The sequence below is a fragment of the Amblyomma mixtum genome, chromosome 7, assembly GCF_055824585.1.
Source record: "Amblyomma mixtum isolate Tamu chromosome 7, ASM5582458v1, whole genome shotgun sequence".
NCBI lineage: Eukaryota > Metazoa > Arthropoda > Arachnida > Ixodida > Ixodidae > Amblyomma > Amblyomma mixtum.
In genome coordinates this window covers 28,419,504-28,443,531 of record NC_143018.1, presented here as the reverse complement: position 1 = coordinate 28,443,531, position 24,028 = coordinate 28,419,504, and the positions used below count along the sequence as shown (strand labels likewise).

Below are 24,028 nucleotides of genomic sequence, written 5' to 3'. Positions count from 1 at the left end.
CTTCTTCCTTACTGTTGCCCACGAACGCCAGTGCGAAAGTGTAACGTGGAACGTGGTGACGGGAGCGTAGTGAAGTCCATCACGCGAGCAGCTTATGCTAGAGAATAAAACGTGTTATTAGCGTACTCATTTCTGATTTTTATTGCGAAAGCAATACTAGCACTTTCAAGCCTTCGCGTGACCCGGCTGCAGTTACGTTTGACCTTTAGCGGAGTGAATATGGGCGACCAACTCGCTCCTTCAGATAGCTTGGCTGCAATTACGCCGCGCCGCGCACCTGTGGCGCTACTGCCGCTGTGACCAACGTTTTTAGGGATCTAAAAACGTTGGCTGTGACGTCATACCAGCTGTAGATTATGGGCGACCAACTCGCTCCTTCAGAGAGCCCGGCTGCATTTACGGTGTGTTTGCCGCGCTGCGCACCTGTGGCGCTATACTGCCGCTGTGGCGCCATACCAGCTGTAGATTGTTTTCTTTCAGTCGCAACATCATCAAAAACAAAATATAAAAAAAATTACCGAAGACGCTTTGAGTCGTCGCGCAGCGGCGGCCGGTAGCCACGCGTGACCTGTAGACGCGGCGCATTGCGTTCCAAGACGCTTTCAGTTGTCGCGCAGCGGCGGCCGGTGGCCACGCGTGACCTGTAGACGCGGCGCACTGCGTTCCAAGACGCTTTCAGTCGTCGCGCAGCGGCGGCCGGTGGCCACGCGTGACCTGTAGACGCGGCGCACTGCGTTCCAAGACGCTTTCAGTCGTCGCGCAGCGGCGGCCGGTAGCCACGCGTGACCTGTAGACGCGGCGCATTGCGTTCCAAGACGCTTTCAGTCGTCGCGCAGCGGCGGCCGGTAGCCACGCGTGAGCTGTAGACGCGGCGCATTGCGTTCCAAGATGCTTTCAGTCGTCGCGCAGCGGCGGCCGGTAGCCACGCGTGACCTGTAGACGCGGCCGGCAGCCACGCGTGACCTGTAGACGCGGTGCACTGCGTTCTAAGACGCTTTCAGTCGTCGCGCAGCGGCGACCGGTAGCCACGCGTGACCTGTAGACGCGGCGCACTGCGTTCCTTCAGTTGGAGGCGCTGCGCTTTTGCTTTCGCAACCTACCAGGCTTAATCGAAGCTAAGCCCCCGCCAATTTTTTCCCCCTACTCCAGAACGCCACGTCTCGCGTCCCAACACGTTCACGCTCACCATTCCAGATCGGGAGCGACGCTCGTGCTTACGTGCATTTCAAGGCGCGACGACTTCCACAGAATTCTCTGCTCCCCTTGGCGCACATGGCAAGCTGTCTTACTATGCCGATGTGGACGGTCCGGCTCAGTGGCGTGCCAGAACGCGTCAACCAGAAGGCCGTTTGTATCAACAGCAAGATCTACTGGTTCGACCTGGACGCCAAGAGCAAGGACCGCACCGCCAGCGCTGCCATCGACGTACACGTGTTCCACCCGGGTTCCTACAGGTGGGTCGTGCGACACACGCAGCCCGTCCCTGACGGGAGCACATGGCGTGATCGCGTCCGCATGGTCGTAGCTTATGAAGAGTACGCTTATTTTTGGAGCGGTATTGAGAGATCTGAAGTCGCCAACATAATTTACCGCTTCGACACAAAGACCATGACATGGAGCCGCCTGGTTGTGCCGGGTGAAAGGCCAATTGTATGGTGCGGCGAAACGGTATGCTTGGTCGGCCATCGAGCGTACGTCTATGGTGGATGGCCCGTTGATTATACGCCCTTGCCGCACATACACTACCTCGACCTCCGTACCCTACAATGGCATCATGTGCCCACCATTGGAGATGTCCCACGCCCACGTATGCTCCACTCGGCTTGTGGCCTCGGCAATCGAATGTATGTGTGGGGTGGGCGATGCCTAGATTTTGGGGAAGGTGAAGATTATGACAGCTCTCTATACTACCTGGACACGACCACTTCGACCTGGGTACGCCCGCACGTCGAAGGCGAGCCGCCGGAGTTGCGCCAGGGCCACTCATCTTTCGTGTACGACGGAGAGGTGTACATATTTGGAGGCTTTAAGGAAAAACCTCGTAGCTACTTTGGCGACATCCACAAGTATAATGAGGAAAAGTCTTGCTGGGTCCAAGTCAACCCAAAGCGGTCTGGCCCGTTCGCCAGGGGTAAGTCGTTCTGCTGCGTGATTGGAACAAGGGTGTTTTTCTTGTGCGGCATTGGCCCAAAATGCAACGCCGGTGAGCAAATGGAGATGGCTGAGTATACGAGAAACGAAGAGAAGAAGACGGATCTCTACGTATTAGACTTTGCTCCAACCCTGCAGACAATGTGCCTGGCCGCTGTCATAGATGAAGGAGTGCTTGTCGGACACTTGCCACCGGCCATTCGGAGAGATTTCATCGCCATGTCCTCCAACAGCAACACCTGAAGTACCACGAGGACGTCGTAGTCTGTGGGCTAAGGATTTGGTGCACACGGACAGAACGGCTTTGGTGAAGCCATTCAGGATGGTGATTGTGCATGAGCGCTGTGTCGCTTCTCGCGCAGCAAAGAATAAATTTTACGTTCGACTAAACCACTGTCCTCTCTCAAATGCTTTGCGCACAAATGCTGCGCTGTTTGTGTAATTTGTTTCAAGTTTCTTCTCGCTAGTACATCGGTTCTCACAAGCATTAATGAAAATAAATACAAAAACATAATATTAGCTCTCTTTAACTCCGCGTAGCTTTGAGACGATTCCACGGACGTAGTTTTCGTTCCGAGTTCTAAGAATCGACTTTCTTCTTCCTTCCGTAGTTAGCTGAGCTAGTAGGGCAACTGAAAGCCTTGGCAGACATACGGAGTTCGAAACCTGAACCAACATGGATTTTCTACTGCGATTTCAGAAAGCAGCACCGTTTTGCAGCATAGCGGTAACATATTTATTCTAGAACAAAAACAATGGCTGCCTCTTCGTATGCACACCTACCACTTTCGTGCCATCCGTGGCAGCAGCCATCAATGTGAGTGGTGAGCAGGGCTGGGCAAGATACTTCAAAATAGTATCTTCGATACGATACTCGATACCTTTGAAAATTGTACCTCCGATACCGATACAAGATACAGAACCGAAATCGATTTTCGATACAGATACTCGATACTGTATCGTCGATACTTCGATACATCACTAAAATATCAAATATAATACAGGTTATATTACGACTAACGAAGTTTACATAATTGAAATCACTGTCTAATAATGCCGGTAATATAATTGGCGAACTTAGGAAATGTACGCGTGGTTTCTGTAACCTTTAGTGTATTTCTATTGAGCACTTTTCCTGAAAGGACTTATAAACAAATCCGACCGCATGGATCTGTTGAAGCTCCGCTGTCTGCGCAGTTGGCCTCGTTAGAACTTTAATTTGGACTAAAGCCATATATATGTTGAAGCGATCGCTTCCGTTGAAATCTTAGTTGAAATCAAGAGGAAGAAATGGGCTTGGGCAGGGCATGTAATGCGAAAGCAAGATAACCGCTGGTCCTTAAGGGTAACGGAGTGGATTCCAAGAGAAAGCTAACGTAGCAGGGGACGGCAGAAAGTTAGGTGGGCGGATGAGATTAAGATTTTTGAGGAGATACAGTGGCGGCAACTGACAGAGGACAGGGTTGATTGGAGAGACATGGGAGAGGCCTTTGCCCTGCAGTGGGTGTAGTCAGGCTGCTGATGATGATGATGATCGCTTCCGTAAGCAGCCTAGTGAAAAGTCATTTAACCCAAAGTTCCTCATACGAACCAATCTGTGAGCACTTGGCTATATGAATAAACCTCTGTGAATAAACGTTTTCTGTTTTCAGTTCGATACTGTAGAGTACTTACCCGATGGCCTGTGCCTTTGATCAAACTAAATGATGCAAGCTCCGTGCGCTTGGGAACCGAACAGTTAGTTTGCCAGTACGGCGATAACAAACTTCTGAAGCTGAAAACTATTCTTGAAAAGCTAGAATGAAAACAACAAGTAAAATGGCTGAACGGTTTTATTAGGCAAAAAGTATTCCTAGCGTTTACTTGAAGGTCTTAAGTAACAACATTTGCTCGAACAGTCAGCCATAGCTGCTGCTTATCCGCGCGTAACGCGGCGAGGGCTACTGGCGTATACCGCAAACTAGGAACACCTTCGAGCAGTCGCACTGAAATGGGACGGCGGACAGTCGGACGCCCCAGAAACGCAGATCCAGAAGTGGTAGCTTGGGAGTTAGCTAAAAAGCAGCGAAGGCGCTGCCGCCCGTCTTGTACTACCGCCTGAGCGAGCGCTTTTACAGGTTTTTTTTTTTTGTATCGAGTATCTTAAAATACACGATACACTAAAAATGTATTTTCGATACCGATACTCCGATACTCTAAGTTTTCAGCATGCGATACCTAATACCCATACACAAAATGTATCGAAAGATAGTATCGAAGATACATGTATCTTCGATACTGCCCATGACTGGTGGTGAGTTGATATCTGACCACTCTGCAATTCATGACATACAAGTTTGGGAAAACAATAATCTTCTCAAATCTCATGGTTCTAGCCGATGTCATGACGGCTTCTACAGGCACCACTATTGCAGTGCTTTTAAGATGTAGGTGCTCAGAAGTATGAAAATAATCTCTTTCAAGGTATACCCCCTTTCGCTTAGACGACGGCCGATATTCCTTCAGCCAGCTGGAGTAGCTTGACCTGTGCGAATTCCTTGCAATTTTAAGGCCTTTAATGCCTCATCATAGTAAGCAGGAGCTGTCGACAGAAATGTCACGCTTTTCAATTGGTCGAAATGGTCGTGGAGTCACAGTGCGCGAATTTCAAATGGGGCCAATTGTACTTTGGCTAGTAACCAAGCAACCGATTAAAGTGATAGTATAGTGATTCTCCAAGTAAGTCGGACTGAGTTTAGTTAATTAGTTAATTAACCGATTAGCCTAATTAACCTTTCTAGTCACACCAGACAAATACATCAGGCATCCCTCTATGTAATGCCCGAAAGGGCCCTTAGGGTAAATAAATGAAAATAAAACCGAGTAGGAAGTTGGTTGAGTTGGGGAATCGAACCAGGGTCTCCGGAGTGCGAGACGAGCACGCTACCACTCCGCCATGCCAGCTCGATGGTTTATAGTCATGAGAAGTTGCTCGGGAAGAGCAACCTGGTTCTCACAGTCCCTACCGGTGGCAGCACCTGCCATCGCATGGCAGTGGCACATCGTTTAGCCGGTGCATCACTGTGCCAGGAGTGGTGTGGGAACTCCCAGAGATTTATGAATGTAAAGTAGAGGATTACCAATTCCGCTAATCACTTCAGGCGGAGCTTAAGTGTCCCAGTTTTTTTTATTATGACGTCATTGTTTACTTGTCCACTCATTTCGAAGGGGCGGCTGGCTCCTCACTATACGCCGCCATGTTTTCAACGTATGGGCTTCCATGAAAGCTGCGCCACCACTCTACATCTACCACGCTGATAGTACGAGCAGTAGGGCGGACGAATTTCGGGGCACTAGTAGACACATTTTAGCGCGACCTTACTCTTGGGCTTCAGTGAATACCCAGCCACTGTTGAGTAACGGAAATGAATGCGCTGATGATGAAGCTAAACAGCCTCGTGCTGATCAGATTTCCAACAGGTGTTTTAACCTGACAGCGTTAAGGCTCCAGTTCTGCCGAAAATCTGGCGCCACTGTCGTAGTCGGCGCCGCGAGAGAAAAGGTCCGAGAGCAGCAACATAGGTGATCCACCTAGGACACGTGGCCTTGTGACTTCATCCACTGGACTGTGAGAAAACTGACCACCGGGACAGGTGACAGTTCAATTATTCATTGGTCACGAGAGGTTGCTTGGGAAGAGCAACATGACTCGCACGAGTCCCACCGGTCGGAGCACCTGCCATCGCAGGTGCATCGGCTTAACGGCTGCGCCACTGCGCCAGGAGCGGTAGGACTCGCAAGGATCTATGAATGTAAAGTTGAGAATGACAAATTCCGCATGGCCGATAAGGCATTAACGCTATCGCTCTTAGGGCGTTAACTCTTAGGGCGGAGCATCAGTGTCCCCGCCATTTTTTTTTTTCATCTTCGCTAAAGTATGAGCAAGTAGTTCCAGTCACTACTGCAAGCGCGTAAACTTTCAGAAAAAAAAAACTAAATAATAGAAAAGTTGGTATTTACAATAAGGGAGTAATTTTTGGCATCCACCCAAGCGCAGCCATAGAGCTACACAGCTTGCCGTCTCGGTTAGCTCTGCAATAAAGAAAAAATAAGTCCCAGTTCGATGACTTGGTAGAGCGACTCAATCCCCCGCAGTGGGTGTGTGCCATTAAGCCTGAGGACATCATCATCATCATCATGACTGGAGCGGGGAAGCGGTGGTCCTGGAATCTAATCCCGGCAGAGCGTAATTTTCTGTAACTGGAAAGTTCCTGATAAAGTTGTAGAGATCTCCTTTGTAGCCGTATGGCTGCGCTTGGGTGGATGAAAACGAGTAATTACTCCCTTATTACAAATATTCTTCCCCTTTGGGGATTCTCCTAAACGTTTGACCAAAGTTGATACTTCTTCCCAGGTTCCTTTCTGAAAGAAAATGAACAAATTTTGTACCATGCTGGTAGATACAGAGACGCAATGTATTTCAATTCTCTCGCAAAAGTTTCGTAGTACGAGCTGATCGCTTAATTTTTTCAAATTTTCGGTGACACTCTGTTTTATCTAAAATTTGCGAAATTAATATCGCGGCCATTGCAAGAATACATTTTGTTTTCGTCAAAAGCACATAGAAGAGCGTTTACTACCGTGGCACAGGAGACCATGATGTTCACGAAAGAAATCAAATATCTGTTGCGGAAAGTCGGAGTCATTGGGAGTGGGATGACCCTTACTCTGATGTTGCCTCAAGAGCCTTGGTCATGCACTTCTCCGCAGCTCATCTCTTTATTTTTGAAGTAATAACTGCAGCTGGCCTGCTCATAGAAGCAATGATAGTAAGTGATATCTAGGCAACCCTGTCTTGCGGTCAGGAAAGAGAAGAAGAAGAAGAGGTCTTCAATGGAGGCTGCTGAGTCCTCAGACCTTGGATGTTTCCGGAGCGCCTACGTGCGTTCACTTCTCAAGCATCCTCTCCATCGCGCGGGTCTTCTAGCATCCGCATCCATATACTTTACGCACGTCGGCAGGATGAGTAAGCGGCACAATTCATCTTGAGTGCCCAAACATCGGTCACGCGGTAAGCGCATCTTTCTTATGAATACCTCTACGCAGGTCTCTCCGGCATCGACATATCTATCAACGGTAAGAAGAGAACCATCCTGATATCTTACGCTCAGGATGCTTTAAGGACCAGCGACAAACTTTTTAAGCCAAACAGCGAATTTGCAAAGCGCCTTTGGAGACCATCTTTCGGGTCCCGTTTTCTCCGGACTTCCAATGTTCGAAGTTCGATATAGGTCTGCCATTTCCGATGCTTTTAAGTGGGCGATGGCCTCCGGTCCCACCGGTAAGAGTTGGAGTCCGCCTTCAGGATGAGGCGGTAGCGGAGTAATGTTCTACAAAGTACTGCTACTACTAACACACCCTGCAGTGTAATGTCCCCACATCCAGCACCTTCCGTACTGCGAACAGTAAACGGTGTCAAGGTGTCATAACCACTGAGCCGCCGCGGTGGCTCAGTGCTTACCGTGCTCGGCTGCTGACCCGAAAGACGTGGGTTCGATCCCGGCCGCGGCGGTTGAATTTCTTTGGAGGAGAAATTCTAGAGGCCCGTGTACTGTGCGATGTGAGTGCACGTTAAAGAACGCCGGGTGGTCGAAATTTCCGGAGCCCTCCACTACGGCGTCTCTCATAGCCTGAGTCGCTTTGGGACGTTAAACCCCATAAACCAAACTAACCAACCAAGGTTTTGAGGTTTATGTTGGCCACTCAGTACTAACCTTGTACTACGTTCCCGGCGAGACGCGAATAGAGCGATTTGCTAGGTTGAAGATGAGGTTGATGTTGACCACTCAGTACTAGCCTTAGACTAGGGTTGCGGCCATTAGGCTAACGCAGCGAAATCAGAGACAGGTGTCCGAGATTGTTAATTTAGCGGCATACTCCCCCGTCGTAAAAACACTCATGCGCCGCTAATCAAAGCCGCTAGACACGATCGTCTATTTTTTCTTGGTGAATGAGACGAACATAGTGGAGGGTTCGCCGTTTGCGATACAGTTGGCATCGCGAAGAAGCAACTGGAACTGGTAACACGATATCACCTTGTGAGGGGCATAATGTTTCTTAAACTGCCGCATTGGACGCTTTTTTCAGTTTCCGAACATGCCATTGGTTTTGAGCATGATACCATGGTCAGCTCGTTTTCCTTGAAAGTGCCATTCATGTATATAAAGAATGGCTGCTTATGTGTTAATGAAGCTACTGAAACCTTCAACATAAGTTACCGCCCGTCGTTAGGAGTCACTAGTGAAGAAGAGAAATCTTTCGGTTTAAAAAATCGGGAGCGTCTCTGAAGCGCTTAAAGTACTCCAGCTGTTCGCACTTAATTTCTACACTGAAATGAATGTCAATACATGAGCGGCACAGTAATTCCTCTTTGTAATTTCTAGCTTGTAGCTTGCTAGGTCTTGGTTTTCATTTATCAAGAGTCACTTTTTTGCATGTATTTCTTGTTATTGTTTGCAGCATATAAAGCAGAGACGAAGGAACCTCTTCAGGGTAAGAAATCCGCTCCTGCATACTCATTCAAATCGCACAATAATCAAAAGCCAGTAAAGTATACTAAAATTTCAATTGATTTGCCATTACTAATGTAAGCGTTTCTTTCACAACTATAGGTGCTGAAAGATGACTGCATCAATGTTTAGTGATTAGGGTAGAAGTGCGAAATGTTTTCGCGTCGTCATTATAGATTTTTTCCAAAAGTACATACCTGATCATTTCTTTATGTAGCTTAGCTTGTTTTATTCTGAGACAAGTAATTATATGGTGGTTTATAAGAGCATTGTAAGTTTGGTCTGTGATAGGCACCGATCTCGCCAACGCCTTAAACACAGTGGTGAAAAAACACCAGGCAAACCTTTCCTAGCTACGACGCTGGCTAATTTCTCTGGAAGGTGAAGATAATAGCAGTTTTCCCAAAACTTCAATCCTTGTCTCGAAAAAAATATATTATTTTTAAGCCTCTGCTCGTCCCGGTCTTCTTTTGTCAATCCAGAGGACGTAGAGGCCGACGACCAAAGGTAATTACAGAACTACTTGTCAACGCTAAATTGTACTGCTGTTTGTACTGCTGTTTCTGTACTGCTATATTTCTGTTTCTGAATTGCACTGCTGTTGGTGAAAGAGTTACGGAGCAAAGTTATTAATGTCCGATTTAAAATTCAGCGCGAGGTTGAATTCTTTTCCCGTCAACATTTCATCTCCCGGTCTTAAAAGTGACACATGATTATTTTCATACTTTCTCATCATGTCAGTGTCAGAGTTCGTTAAACAAACTTATGCGTTGCAGAAGAACTTGCTTTGGGGCTAGTTGGTTCATGATTGAAGTTCAGAATGGCACAAAAGACACACACACAGGAAAAAAGGGGAAAAAAGGCGCTCTTTGTGTCATCCCCTTTTTCCCTGTGTGTGTGTCTTTTGCGCCATTCTGAACTTCAAACAAACTTAGCTGGCGAAAAAAACCTCTAGACCTTCGCAACGGCGTTATTCATGTAGCCTAGGTTCAGAGCCTGCGCAGCAAATCCAACATAATAATTGTTAAGCTTAGAACTCTTTTTTTTTCTGCTTGTCACTTTTGGCGCAAAATCACGAAATGAAGTTTTACCTCCCATAAGCGGTGTCCGATCTTTCTCTGTTATGTTTGGGAACAGTTGGTCAACCGAACAGAATGAACCGAAAGAAAATGCCCCTTTTTTGTACCCCAAGAAAAGACGTCCTGTTATTAAGCACATGAGCACCTGAGAAGTTCATGAATATGGAGCAACCGCAGCGGTAGCCAAGGGGTTGAGCATCCGCCTTTCATGCGGGAGGCGCGGGGTTCGATCCCCGGTGCCACCGGGTACCCACCGGGGATACAGTGGGTACAAGCTTCCCCTGGCCTGGTGCTCGGCTTAATCAGGGTGAAATGTGCAGGAAATGGGTCTTTGACCCCACCTTGAGCAAACGAAAATACCTTGTGCCATGGCGCTATTTGGCCGCAGATGACATTGCGCCATGAAAATTCACTGTCATCATGAATCTGGTGCAGAATGGTCAGTTAGCTTTGCGACCAGTCACATGACGCACGCAACAAAACTTTGGCAATAGAATGACACCTATTTCCCTGTTTAGAAACCGCTGGCGAGGGCCGCATTTAGATAGAATCGAAATTCTAAAACAATTTGGTGCTAAAGGGTGTCATGTTTTATTATGTATCCTGCGTTCTTCTATAAATCTTCCCTCGTTACCCTCAGGTATGCATTGGGATGTAAGAATTTATTAACAGTATATAATTCTGCAAGGACATCAAGGCTGGTGCGACTACTCGCTATCACGGCGTTTGCGTCTTTTGTATAGTTTGTCGGTTGTTTAAGTTCACGCAGTTCAGAGTTCAGAGGTTAAATAAATGAATTTTTACAGTTCTGACAAACCATGTACCCGCCGCGATGACTCAGCGGTCTTGGCGTTCAGCTGCTGCTCCTAAGGTGTTGGATTCGATGCTGTATTTCGAAACAGGCAGAATACAAGAATGCACTTATGTTGCGTGATGTAATCGCACGTTAAAGAACCTCACGTGGTCTAAATGCACTACGACATCCCTCATAGCCATTGTGTTATTTCTTCACGTCAAAGAACAAAACTCATACTTAGCAATTTAACCCTTTCGGCCCTGGATTTTTTATTTCGGTCGTAGATTTTTTTGCTCCGCGTTTTTACAATGTCTAAGGCCCCCTAACCGCACAGTAAAAATTTAAAGCTCGTGGTGTGAGTATTAACTGATTTAGAGGTATGGTGTCAAAATCGTACATCAGGGCTCAAAGGGTGTAAAATGCGAAACGGACCGTTGTGGTAATCGCAACCGACAAGAAAGAAATTAACGGAAAAATTTCTTATTTTGCTGTGTGGAGACCTCTAAAGAAGCTTTTTTTTATGTGTAAGGGATAGAGGGATCTTGCAGTTGCCACAGAAGACGCCGCTCGCTCCTGTGTACCCTCAGTTTTGTATGAGCTTCTCAATTTTTTTTTTTTTGCTGACAGGCTTGTGTTCCAGCTTGTGTACGTCACATCAAAAATACAGATGTTAAAAACTTGCCTAGCCTTCCAGGAAGGTGACTGGGGACACGATCAAGGCTTTTCTCGAATCTGTAACGCTCTCCTCTATCGAGCTTTATGAAGCGCTTCCAACAGGCCCAGCGCGGAGCTCTGCACATCTAAGTTATAAGCTTGCGGAAACATAATGCATCTGGTTTGCACCTGTTTTCAAACAACCTGTTTGCTATAGAAGAATTCATAAAGTGGAAGATAATTTCGTCCTGTCTGTCTCTTCAGCGAATGCTGTTCTCTACAGGTGACAATAAATTCCTTCTTATCCATAGGCTTATGAGTTGAGGACACCTCTCGGCCGGCGAAAAAGCAGAAGCTGTTTATAAGCAAACCAAATACGCTTTCTCAAGAAAACATAGCCAAACACTGCCTTGATCCTAGCGTCGAGGGTGCGCCACAAGTGCTGCACGAGCGGTTGTGCGCGAGTTGCAGTGTGAATACCCCGGTCGCTTCTTGCAACTCAGAGTCGATGCTCACAGAAGGAGAGCGGTAAAAAATGAAATAAAAGCGCTTGGTTAGGCGTGCATTAATTCTCCCTATTCCTTTGGTCCGGTTGCTGTTCGCTGACATCCGCATGGTCATTTCCAGGCTCGATCCGAATATTCACCTTGTATGATAGCGAAAATTTCTTTCTTTCAATTTATCAAAAAGATAATTTTATTCGTTCGCCCATTTTCTGCGATGAACATTCATGTCAGCAGTCCAAAAAGGCCATTGGTATAAGTGCATCTGGAAAATTGCTAACAGATTCTCTTCTACAAAGATCACCTATCATCACTCAATGGCCACCGCTGGCAACCGTTGAGCCCTGATGGTGTCAAAATCGTACGTGTCAAAAATGCGTTCAAACGCAGCGTCTAAGCATTCAATAATATTTACGACGGGGATATGAGCTTGGATGGGCGTTTCACACAACATATAAAAATTTGAGCGCAGAAGAACGAATGGTTAGTGAGATAGAAATCCACAAATTTGCTACACCTCGGCTTCTTCACTCCATGCCTGCCATGCTGCTGCTTCTTCTTCCTTAGACCGCACAGCTCTATTGAAGGGCATGGACAGCGATGCCGATAGCAACAGGGATCCCTAACGAACTACTCTATTAAAATTTAGTAGTATTTTCTTCTGTTACTGATGCGTGAACGGAATATTTGTGTTGTGGTGTCAATTGACACCGCCAGGGCCGAAAGGGTTAACAAACTGTCTGCACTGCATTAACTTGTCATGTCTTGTTATGAGCTTAGAGTTGACTAAAACATCACGTGCAATGCCACTCGACTTATACCCAACAATCAATCTCCCCTGTGAATCAGAGGTGGCTATATGAATCAGAGATGGCTATTTTAATGTATTTTAAACTGCGAAGTTAACCAAGATGAATTCTGTGCAAAACTGGTGTCCGGCAGAAATTCTCTGTAAGCAAATACAAACGACTACAGGAAAATGTGCTTCGCGCTCACGACCAAGATCAATGTCGGGTGTTCCTCGAGTGGCGATCTATGTCGTAACAGAAAATTCTCTTAATTGCATCCAAAAATCTCTATTTCTGATGCTTTCTTCTCGCAGCAGTTACAAAAAAAGCAGCAGTTGAGAAAAAAAAGAGAAAGCTACAGTTTGTAATGCTCCGTCAAAACTCACAATGATCTGTTCTCGCCAAATTTTACTGTAAGGTTACCTGGTGAACAGGCGCCGACCGAACAAGGCGGAGAATTCAATGGAAGTAATAACGAAGTGCATGCTAATCAGGCACAACGGGGAGATGTGGCGCCCGTGTTCTCTCTCCTTGTCGTTTGGCACCTACCCGAAATTTAGTTTGGCACCTACTCAAACATTTCCATTGGCACCTACCCAATATAGCCTAGGTGCCTGCACTATGAACCGTGGATCGAAGCACCCTACGCCTGCTGACCCGAAAGACGCGGGTTCGATCCCGGCCGCGGCGCTTGAATTTCTTTGGAGAAGAAATTCTAGTGGCCCGTGTACTGTGCGATGTCAGTGCACGTTAAAGAACCCCAGGTGGTCGAAATTTCCGGAGCCCTCCACTACGGCGTCTCTCATAGCCTGAGTCGCTTTGGGACGTTAAACCCCAATAAACCAAACCAAACCGAAGCACCCTATGCAGCGTTGAACCATCTGGCTCAGCTACGCATCATACTGAGTTCCGATCTGTTTACGCTAAGTTGTGAACAGCTCAACAAATCTGCTTTGTTTTGGGCCTCGCTAACGCCTGACGAGTCCGCTGTAAATTGAAACTTCTCGCCCCTTCTGTCAGGGAGTGGGGAGTCGTGCCATCCCTCACCCTGGCCATCGGGTTCTGGGCCCTGATAATGGTCATGGTCCTCGGATTCGTCGTGGCCGTCAGCCTCTGTGAGTCCCTGCTTCCCAAGACGAATTAGTCTACGTTGGGTACACGATGAAACATGAAAAATACGCCATAGAAATGCGAATTCAAGCAGCAATGCTTTTCCTGCGCTAGCTGTATTGGTGACCATATACCTAAAGTAGACTATGCCACAGTCTTCACTGCAATATATGCTCCAACCGAAAGCTCAGGTGTTTGCCTGGTAGCAGCTAATAATGCCACCCGAGTTGTAACGTGAGCGTTCTGGCGCTAGTTACGAAAGAGTAGTCGCTGCCAATAGGAGGGACCGAAGGCGGGCGGGACAAAGTGAAGGATAGCGGTGGCAGGCGACTGTTCGCTTTAACGCTAATGCCTCATGTATAACCTGTCATACACCTTGAATTGTGAAAATTTTTCATTTGTCCTCGCACAACATGAGTGAATTGGTAGCAACTGCAGAAGCATACAAATATTCATGAACTGAAAGGATCACTGCCAGCATGCGAGGGGTGCAGTAGGTCTTCCGAAATATCCATTCATGCAAAAGCTAAACCTAGCAGCATAACAGCATAAATGTTGTGTGGTCGTATGTCAAATTGTTAGGAGAGGGAGGATTTTTGAATTCTTCGGATGATTTACTGCATGTGCGTATGTGTTTTCTGGCAATTCCATCGTTCCTATACATTCAGAAATCAACAACATCAGGTAAAAATAATGCTCTAGTGATGTTTTCTCAACAAACATTAGATTTTTTTATCATTACAATAAACGCAACGTTTGTGATTAAATTCTAATTTTTTTCTCACTTTCTGCGATGTTTTTGAATGCCTGGACGTTAGAGGGTCAAGCATAGAATTTTCCTTAAAAGGCGCTCTGTAGGGGCTCAGAAGGAATGTAAGGATCCCAGGGAAAATAAAGAGCAGCGCACAAGCTGAACCATTCTGCGACATAGGTGTTCAGCTCCAGCTGCAAAGAGTGACAATAATCCTGACACGCCACAGTTTTCTTTACTTTTGCGGAAGTGATGATGAAATCAAGATATCCTCCCAACCGCTTCTCTACAACACAAAGTCCGCTCGCCGCTGTAGTCGTAGTGAGTCCGTTTTTCCGTTATTTCCAGCAAAGCGGCAGCGGTAAGCACAAGATGTGAATGCACTTTTTTTTTTTTTGCGAACTGCTAAGGCGACTGGGCGGCGCACTAAATCAGCTGCAAAGCACCACTTTTAAGCTTGCTACGACGAAGTTTTCTTCTTCCAGTGTTTGCAGTTACCCAAATTGGCTTAAAGGTATGCGTAAGGCCATCAGATTCGAATTCGCATCTTATGCGCAGCCGGGCTTAGTGCAACAAGAAACATGTTAGATGTGTTCATCCTCCTTTAAGGAGCAGTAAAAGCGCTGTGGTGGTGAGAAGCTATCATGTCCAACAGTTTTGGATAAACCTTTTGAATATCGGGAAATTGTAAGGCACTGTTGTGCAAATATTAAAAGGTAATGCGCCATTCTTCCGATGCGTAGCAAAATCTTTATTTTAAACTTTTCGCGTCGCTCGAATCGAGTAGCTAAGAATGCCCCTGAAAACCAATGGGAAACGGTTTTGACGATAGAAGGAAGATTAATAGTGAAATCAAGATTAATAGCGAGATACCAACGAGAAATCTGCGGATATATTCACTGTTATAGATAAATCGTACAATATATGACAAATTTTTGTTTATAGGCTCTTTCGTGATGAAAAAATGAGTTTGTCCAGAACTGCTGGGTATTGCATATACATTGCGATTGAAAGGCTTTCTGCGGTGTGTATCTCGACACATTCTGCCATTTTTCGACTCAAACCAAACCACATCACTTATAGAGTGTCTAAATACTTCTTACTCTATTGCGTTCCTATATATATTTGCTGTTGTCTATTACTAGCGTATAGACTGTCCATGGACAGAAGTCTACTAAAAGTGTATGGCCATGAATCTGTAGGTTGTCTATAGACTGTTTATAGAGTTTCTATTGAGCACAGACTAGTTTATATCATTTGTTTGTACACAGTTTATACACTTTATAAAGAATATCTATGGACAGTCTATACACTGTCTAAAGAAATATTTTCAGGGAATTGTCGCGGACCAAACATTTGTAGATAAGGGTGCGTGCATCCACAGATGGCGTCTGTATAGTGCCATCTCTCGTCTGTCCTCCAGGTCTGGCAACATGATGACAGCGATGTTTCTCCTTACCCCTTGCTGCCTGGTGCTAATGATTTTCCTCTTCACCGTGTACGGAAGCGGCCTCTTCGGTGAGTTGCCTGCGTCGGCTTCCTTCAGAAACGGTTAGTTCGGAGATCCAGTTTAAGCTCCGTCTCACAGTTCGCTGGCATTGGAGCTGAAAGTTTGCTTCTAGCTGGGGCGGTATTACGGAACTGTCAAATCAAAAACTTGTCAAAAACGCGTCAAAAACTCGTCAAAAAGCCCCGCCGTAGCCGCGCTCCTATTGGTCGGCCGTGGCCGGCGGCCATGTTGCTTTCTTGCGTCATGGGTGGCTGTCGTTTACGTCACGGACATGACAGAAGTGGTGACGTTGCACACCTAATTATGCAGGCGCATTTTGACGATTTTTTTTTGACGGCTTCGAGGCGGTCAAAATTGTACCGTTCCGTTTTTGACAGAAAATGGCGGAGGCGGCAGCGGCGCCGTATGTGGCTGAGGCGGCTGCGGCGACGCGAGCAACGGCGAAGGAGGGCGCACGAAGACGCGTTTGACTTGCCGGACGAGCTGTTCCGACGCCTTTTTCGACTGGAGAGGCAGACTGCGGTGTGGCTATGCGACGAACTCGCCGATGAATTTGGAGGTTTGCGTGCGAATGCGCTGTCGGTGCAGCGGCGGGTGCTGTGTGCACAGCGGTTATTTGCGACCGGCGGCTTTCATGCAAGCTTCGGCAGCCGACGACACCTCTGTGCCACAGCTACATACAAATAAAACATGCTTATGCTGGCAAAGAACTTTATTTTCACCTGCAAATCGCACTTCGTGGCCGTCTTCTGTTTACCGGTCGAGGAAAAAGAAACAGACGACCACACATCACATACAACGCTTCACGCTTTGACACTTTTTTCATCGATCGTAAGAGCCGAACAACACAGACCTTAACAAGTTGGCTTCGTCGATTTTTCCGCACTTAGAACAACCGCACAGTACCTTGATTTTCGTCGCCACGTAAGAAAACAGTATCAAGGCGTGGAACAGCTGTTCACGTGCAAAGCGGCTTGTTGACGTTTTACCGCCGTCTGCGCACCCCCGCGGCAGCAAAAGTTACCCACCAGGAAATTTAATAGCCTAACTTCTTGCGCTTCTTGTTTTTCTTAATATTTTTTAGCTTTAAACATCATTCTTTGGCAAAATAAAATAATAATTATTTTTATCGGTGTGCATTTCTTTACTCTTTTAGCAAAAATTTAGCAGATGGTCCCTCGTCGTGCAGGCAAACGCTTCCGGGGCGCCGCTCTGCTGTAATTGGCTGATTCCTCGTTGCGTCAATTTTGCGTCAGGCGTCGACGTCACATCGTTTCGTCATTTTGACGTCACTGTCAATAACTTTTGACAGGTTTTTGACAAAGTTCCGTAATACGGGTCCTGCACTCCTCACATGTGAGGTAACGGTAACGGGAAAACAAATATTAGGGGCGATCAACTGGATTCATCCAGAGAAAGTGCGATAGCATTCTTCTGTAACTCGCCATCCATTCCGCTTGTGAATCTATTCCAATACTGATCCTGTTGTTTTTCACTCCCCAACTTACTCCCATTCTGATTCCATTTCAATTCTGACTGCGCAACTACCCAAAATTTGTTACTTTGAGCGATCATGGCGAGTCCTTATACGGCTCCGGCGCAGTTAAGCGGATAAGCTATGCGTCACTGCATTGGCAGATGGATGTTTCAGTCAGCAATGAGGCATGTGAGAAGAAATAGCTCACGCAAGCTTAATTTTGCGCACATAGATCTTCGGGAGCTTGTACATTTTGCACGTACGCGTGCTCTCGTCTGAGCCATTTCAAGGCGACAGCCTTTAATGTCTCATCGTTGTAAGCAGCAGTTGTCGACAGAAATGTCACGCTTTTCAGTTGGTCGAAACGGTCGTGACGTCACAGTGCGCCAATTTCAAACGGGGTCAATTGTACTTTGGCTAGTAACCATGCAACCAATTGAAGGGATCATATAGTGATGCTCCAATAAAGTGGGACTGAGTTTATTTAATTGTTTAATTACCTAATTAGCCTAATTTACTTTTCTAGTCAGGCCATATAAATAAATAAAACCGAGTAGGAAATTGGTCGAGCTCGGGAATCGAACCCCGGTCTTCGGAGTGCGAGACGAGCATGCTATCCACTCCGCCATGCCAGCTCGATGGTTTGGAATGAACAAAGGCGCGTCTTGTGAATACGGTGTCTTCGCTCACTGCCATCCTCCTCCCTTCCCTTCCGGCGAAGTTTAGGTGTCCACCGAGATATGAGAGACAGATAGATTTCCTTTCCTCAAAAACCAATTTACCGACGAGGGAGGAATGGCCGATGGCGTTCTATGGACTCCCTGGCAGCGTTGCAAGATGTTGTCGCGTTCTCTCTTAGAGGCGAAGCTTAACATCTTAACCACACATCAGTGACCGCACTTTAGGTCAAAAAAGTGCACCCCCCCCCCCACCCCTGAATTTTGACGGGTGTCCACCGAGATATGTGAGACAGTTACTGTGTAATTTCCTTTCCTCAAATACAATATTCAATTCTTCATTACGGGCCATCTTTCTTTTTCTTCTTTCACTCCCACTTCCTCCCTTCCTCTACGGAGCGGTTCAGGTGTCCACCGAGATGACAGGGAATTACTGCGCCATTTCCTTTCCTCAAAAAGCGTTGCGTTCAAACAGCAAGGCATCGCGCCGAACGGGTGGTGGCGTTCCGTGGCAGCGCTACAACACGCTGTCGCGTTCCACTCCTAAAGGCGAAGCTTGTGTCATTAATTAGCAGTTAATTAGTATTCAGACATTAATCAGTAATTAACCATTAATTACTGATTTGTCATCACTTAGTAATTAGTACTCAATTACATGTGACGCCACCAGTGCCACAGAAGCAGCCAAAGTGGTGCGGAAAACGCTTTCGCCTCTACGCACTTTAGACAGTCAAAGTGCCCCTGAATTTTTATTCGTAGTCATTTCTGTTTTTGCTGAGTCATTGTTCATCCGGCGTCTCCACCTCTCCCCTATAAGTGGAGATGACGAGGAAGAGAGGGAATGGTTGACTGGTAGCAAGTGAAGAGAGGCAAATCTTCCTAAACACCATCTATCAGGTGAAGACGTCATACAGATGACGACACCGAGACCGCCTGACAACTTTTGCCTTCATAGTCTCCCTTATGCCATCGCATTACAAAAAAAAATAGCGCCCATTAGCTGCGTTATTATCTGAAAATTTATTCATTGGTGATACATCCACACTCATTACTCCTTGTGGCACAAAAAGCCTAATATTCTCAGTGAAAAAATACCGGAGTCGCTCCAAACATACCACAAATGTTTTGTCGTCCTGTGGAAACCACAAATTTTTCTGGAGTATTTTTCTGTAGTTCCTTCCCCACGACAAGTTACAGCGCCGTACCTCAGGAAATTATCTTGTTACTTCAAATGTTCCTCTGCTTACCACATGGTCATATCCCAAAATACTACCAAAAATTTGTTGTGATCAGAGATGCGTTCTTCAATGCGGTTGTTACGACTGCATTACTTTGTGCCTTTATGAACATGTCGCGAGAGACACATTGCGGGGCTCTGACGGTGTCTTGTGGCATGGCTTTCTGCCACTGTAGCTTGCGCCTTGGTGTCGCCTCATTTTGAAGCATGGATATACGCATGGTCGATGTCCCGACACGCCAGGCCTCGTTCTTCTGTTTGGAAGTACTTGTTTATTGATTTCGATGCATTATCTAGTGTATTCGCAGAAATGGATAGCTGAACGTACCCAGGTATGAAGAAGGCACTTAATCATCTTCGGCCTAACGTAAACAGGCCTTTGTATTTCCGTTGCAGCTGATACACTTTCTCGAAAAAGCCTAAACAGGCGATCATATCATGTGAGGAGGCAAATATGATTTAGTAGTATCGGTCGTAAAATTCGCTTTTGCATTGCTCACCTTGGAATTTAATCTCTGAATTCGATTTCGCCGTGTGTTTCTGCTTGATGCAGGCTTCTGAATTCTGGAGATAATGGGGTAAGGCGTGGGGTTTAGGGTGGAAACGCGTACGTTGGGAGACGCATTTTTACAAGAGGTTGGCTGGGGCCACACACGCTGTATGGTGGGTGCTCCGAACCGCTCAGATACCCCCGGGGGCGCTGAGGGTCAGAGCCCTCGAATACAAAACACACGCAGTGAATTTTCCCCAGACGAGGACGATGTTACTAATGTACTGAAACATAAATAGGGATTACCTCTATATCTATGACGCCCAATTTACGCGCCATGCGAAATCATCTATAGCGTCTCACAACATGGAAAAGTGGGCCAGGAACAATAATGTGAACGTATGCTTGCATTTTTTCGTTTCTTCTCTTTGCGCTGGCAATAGCCCTGCATAATCATGACAGATTTATTGAGGTGTGATACACAAAACGTTACAATAAAGAGTGCCCTACAACGAAACTAAACGATGTTATTGGTTTGTGAGAAATTGGTTCCTTCTGTTTGCTTGTAGAAGTAAACATTGCTACGAACTTCCACGTAATCTGTCTGGAAACAAAGGCATGCATTCGTAAATATCTTGCCATTTTAGAGCTACGAGGGTGCCTTTTGCTCAGTTCCGATTTCGCTTCGTGCAGGTTTACGTCCGGCGACACCTGTCGGTGGCTTCAGCGGCGCCACGACTAACAAAAGTGAGCTGGCTCCAATGCGCGCTAACTCACGCTGTCTGGCCGTCCGTGCTTGATGAAAGGACGGAGATGCTGGTCCTTAATTATCTGCATTGATCATCATATGCTTTAACCCCAAAAGAATTCTTGAGGAGGCCGGAAAATTTATTTGATCGGTCAGTGAAAAAGTTCATTCAAGAAGCATGAAATGTTGACAGATACAGTCTGGTATAAAAGTCTGTGTACCACGTCGTCTTTAAACGAAGCCGATAGCTTTATTATTAGTCACTGACTGGAGACCACAATAGTAGAGGTGAAAGAACGGGACTTTGACTTTCAGCTCCACAAGTTTGGTTCCCAGTCGGCGGTTAATAACGAAGCTACCGGGTTCGTTTGTGGAGGACGTGGTTAGCAGACTTTTGTTCCAAACTACAGGAACTAGTTCTAGCCAAAACCCGACTGCGCCTTTGCAATCTACCAGCCGTCCTAAGATGCACGGAGCCCTTTCCAGCAATGCATGTCATGTTTATGCTTCCTCACGCCGATCAGATCCGTCAGTTCATTCCATGCGTATACCTTACCATTATGACCAGATAAACTATAATTTTTTGTTTTGCTTCTAAAGCAGCAAACTGCCTGCTACCTGCATTCTTCTGGAACCAACTGATTCGAATTGTCATTGGTTCAGTAGATCATGCAAAAGTTGTTTGAGTAAGCCGTAACCAACGGGCCATGCTGACAAATTCGAATTGGGCTTGCCACTAAACGACTCATAAGAAATTCTTTCCCACTGCACAAACAATTTCAGGTAAATCTTAAGTGCAACCTTGGCTACAAAAAAACAGATTGTCCAAAGCTGGCATGAAACTTTGATGTGGAGGTTCATAGTAGAGTCGGTGGCATTCTCTATAATTAAAGTACTTTCAAGAATAGTACAACTTCACTACTCACACTGCAGGCGTACTCAGCTCAAGGGTTGTTGCGAAAGGCACGCTTTCTGTTGCAATCATGCGAGATAATCAGGTCTGTGGGACACTGGGTAAAAAATGTTGGATGCCGAAAAACTACACGAGATAATCGGTTCTCAATGAAAGGGCCGTTCATTAATTCAGAAAAAAGGCAAATGAAAATGATCCTACTGTACAAAAAATAAATGTTTGAACAAAAAAGTGAATGCCCTGATGGTATATTACGGGTAAAAATTATAAAGTGAAAGTGAAAAAAATTGTTCAACTTATCAAACAGGATATGCACTAACTGGCTTGCAGCCAACCCTCTTATTCTGCAGCAGTGTTTTTTTTTATCGCGAAAACCTCTCGGTATTACAAATTAAAGCGCTGTTATTAGCTCCTTTGAGATAGGTTAGCGCCAAAAAATACGAACACAAGGCGAGAAGACGACGACACGACAAAGAAGAGCACTTCTCTTCTGTGTCGTGTCGTCCTTCTCTCGCCTTGTGTTCGTCTTTTTTGGCGCTAACCTATCTCAAAGAATGTATCACCAACTAGCCCATCACCAAGTTTTACTAAACTGTTATTAGCTTGACTGCTACGGCATTACTATTATCATTAGCTTCTAACTTTGCAGCGTCTTAGCCAGGCTTTCGGCATGTTTTGTGTTCTGGAAACTTTCGCCATCACCTTATAGACTCACAGACCGTAAGATCAATGGTCGCAATGTTAAAAGAGCGTTAGAACGCTGGGAACCCAGTCAGGCATATTGCATTTTTACAGTACTGTTTATCTGTACAACATCTTCGTGTCTGCACTATTTTTACAAAATAAAATCGGAACACGGAGAGCAAGATAAATATAAGAGCGAGCACCATTCTAAACTGGCTAATGGAAAATGATGTTAAACGCAGCATACGAGGAGTATAAAAGCGCTTCCTGGATGTGTTGGGCAGTACTTACGACCGCCACTCAAGTTACAGAAAAAAACGTCTACGAAAATATGTACCCCCTGAGTAAAATACCTTCAGACGTGATGGCTTACTTTTCAGCCGCGCAGTGATACACCTCAGGCTCCCCTCTAGCTCTACATTTCTGCAAAGTCACCGACCATTGTTCTTCCATCTCAATATTTTTTTTGACTTCAGGATTCACGTAAATGCTGCCCATCATATGGCTCACAAACAAATTGTGAGCCCTGGAGACTTGTGACCATTAATGTAGTGGAGCTCACAGAAGTTTTCAAAACAAAACACCGCGGAAAAACCTTACTTGACAGACCAAACACGAAGCTAAAAAGTGGTAGGGTTTTAACGTACTTATATCGAGTAGACGTGCGAATATTTTTAGCCAAGTTGGCTAATAGTTTTGCTCCGATGGCTCGTCGGTACGCCTGGCGGCGATTTTAGTACGATAGTAGTATTAGCTGATGAAAACAACGGCGTGCAATGCACAGTGCGAGAGTAAAGCATAGTGCTCTTGTGCAGTGGCCAGCGAAGCTGATCTGTTCTTGCCGCCACGTGTTCGAAACCAAGTCCCGGAAATATTTATTATATTTATTTAGACGCATAAGGTCAATTCAAGGTCAGGCTTCAGCGGCGAAACGACTTTTGCAGCTGTGATCGCGAAGTAGAGATTTCGCTTTAAAAACTGAAAGGTGTTCTCTACACTCTCCTTCGGTACCTATACTATGTGCCTCTTAGTGTCAGACCACGCCTACATGACACGAGAAAAATAAACTTTTTCGCGGATTCCGCGTTCTGGAAACTTCAGTGGGAACATGTACCTGCTGAAGTCCCAGTAGAATGGTTCGTGTTCAGTCAGTGGTAAGAACATGACTTCAACTGAAGAGAACGTGCTGTTAAACGCAACAGGAAATCATGCAAGGAGGGAAGGACGTCATATTCCGCTTATCAAGTTATTTTCCAACCCTCATTATACGTATTTATGGTCTGCTATGGCTCATATTAAAAAAAACTACATCTTTGAAGGTCGAGTTATACTCCCACAATTACTGTCTTTCCATCTTGTGGTTAAGTTCCATCCTCTTCGTCTCAGTAAAGCATCGCTTCGCAGGCTTTCACTTCTGTGCGAGCAAGCACATCATCTTCAAGAAACGAGTATAAGCGCTCAGAGACGACGAAGTCGGTTTCACGGCGCTATCGTGGTTAGCCCTAGCATTCGGCCTTGAGTACGTGCAAGCATTCTCCACGAAACGCTCGTATATTTGGTGCTTACAAGCGCATTTGTTGCGATGTTCGGTGCCAGACTTCTCTTATCGTCAGTTTTGGTTATCGTGAAAGTGATCGTATACACATTGTGCCACCACACGAATGACTACTGAGGCGCGTATTAATAACTTAGGATCGACGATGATGGATTTTTTTATGGCCAAAGAGTGGCACGTAACAAATTATATTTATTTGTATAAGGTGAGGTTAAGACCCATTTAATAAGCATTTCATCCCTAAAAACCTGAGCACCAGGTCAGGAGAAAGCTTCTACCCATTGTGTCACCCGTAGATACCCGGCGGCATTAAGGATTCAACCCGGTAGGTCCCGCATGCGAAGTGAGTATTAAAAC

At 46.0% G+C, this 24,028-nt stretch overlaps 1 protein-coding gene across 1 annotated transcript in view; it reads left to right on the top strand.

The window, feature by feature from the left end:
- Positions 1-24,028, top strand: part of LOC149335457 (uncharacterized) — a 32,037-nt gene that overhangs the window by 1,511 nt on the left and 6,498 nt on the right. The window contains exons 2-4 of the mRNA XM_089553925.1: positions 1,043-1,454; positions 8,650-8,682; positions 20,465-20,518. Coding sequence (XP_089410051.1) covers positions 1,043-1,454; positions 8,650-8,682; positions 20,465-20,518 — 499 coding nt within the window. The remainder of the gene's footprint in view (positions 1-1,042; positions 1,455-8,649; positions 8,683-20,464; positions 20,519-24,028) is intronic.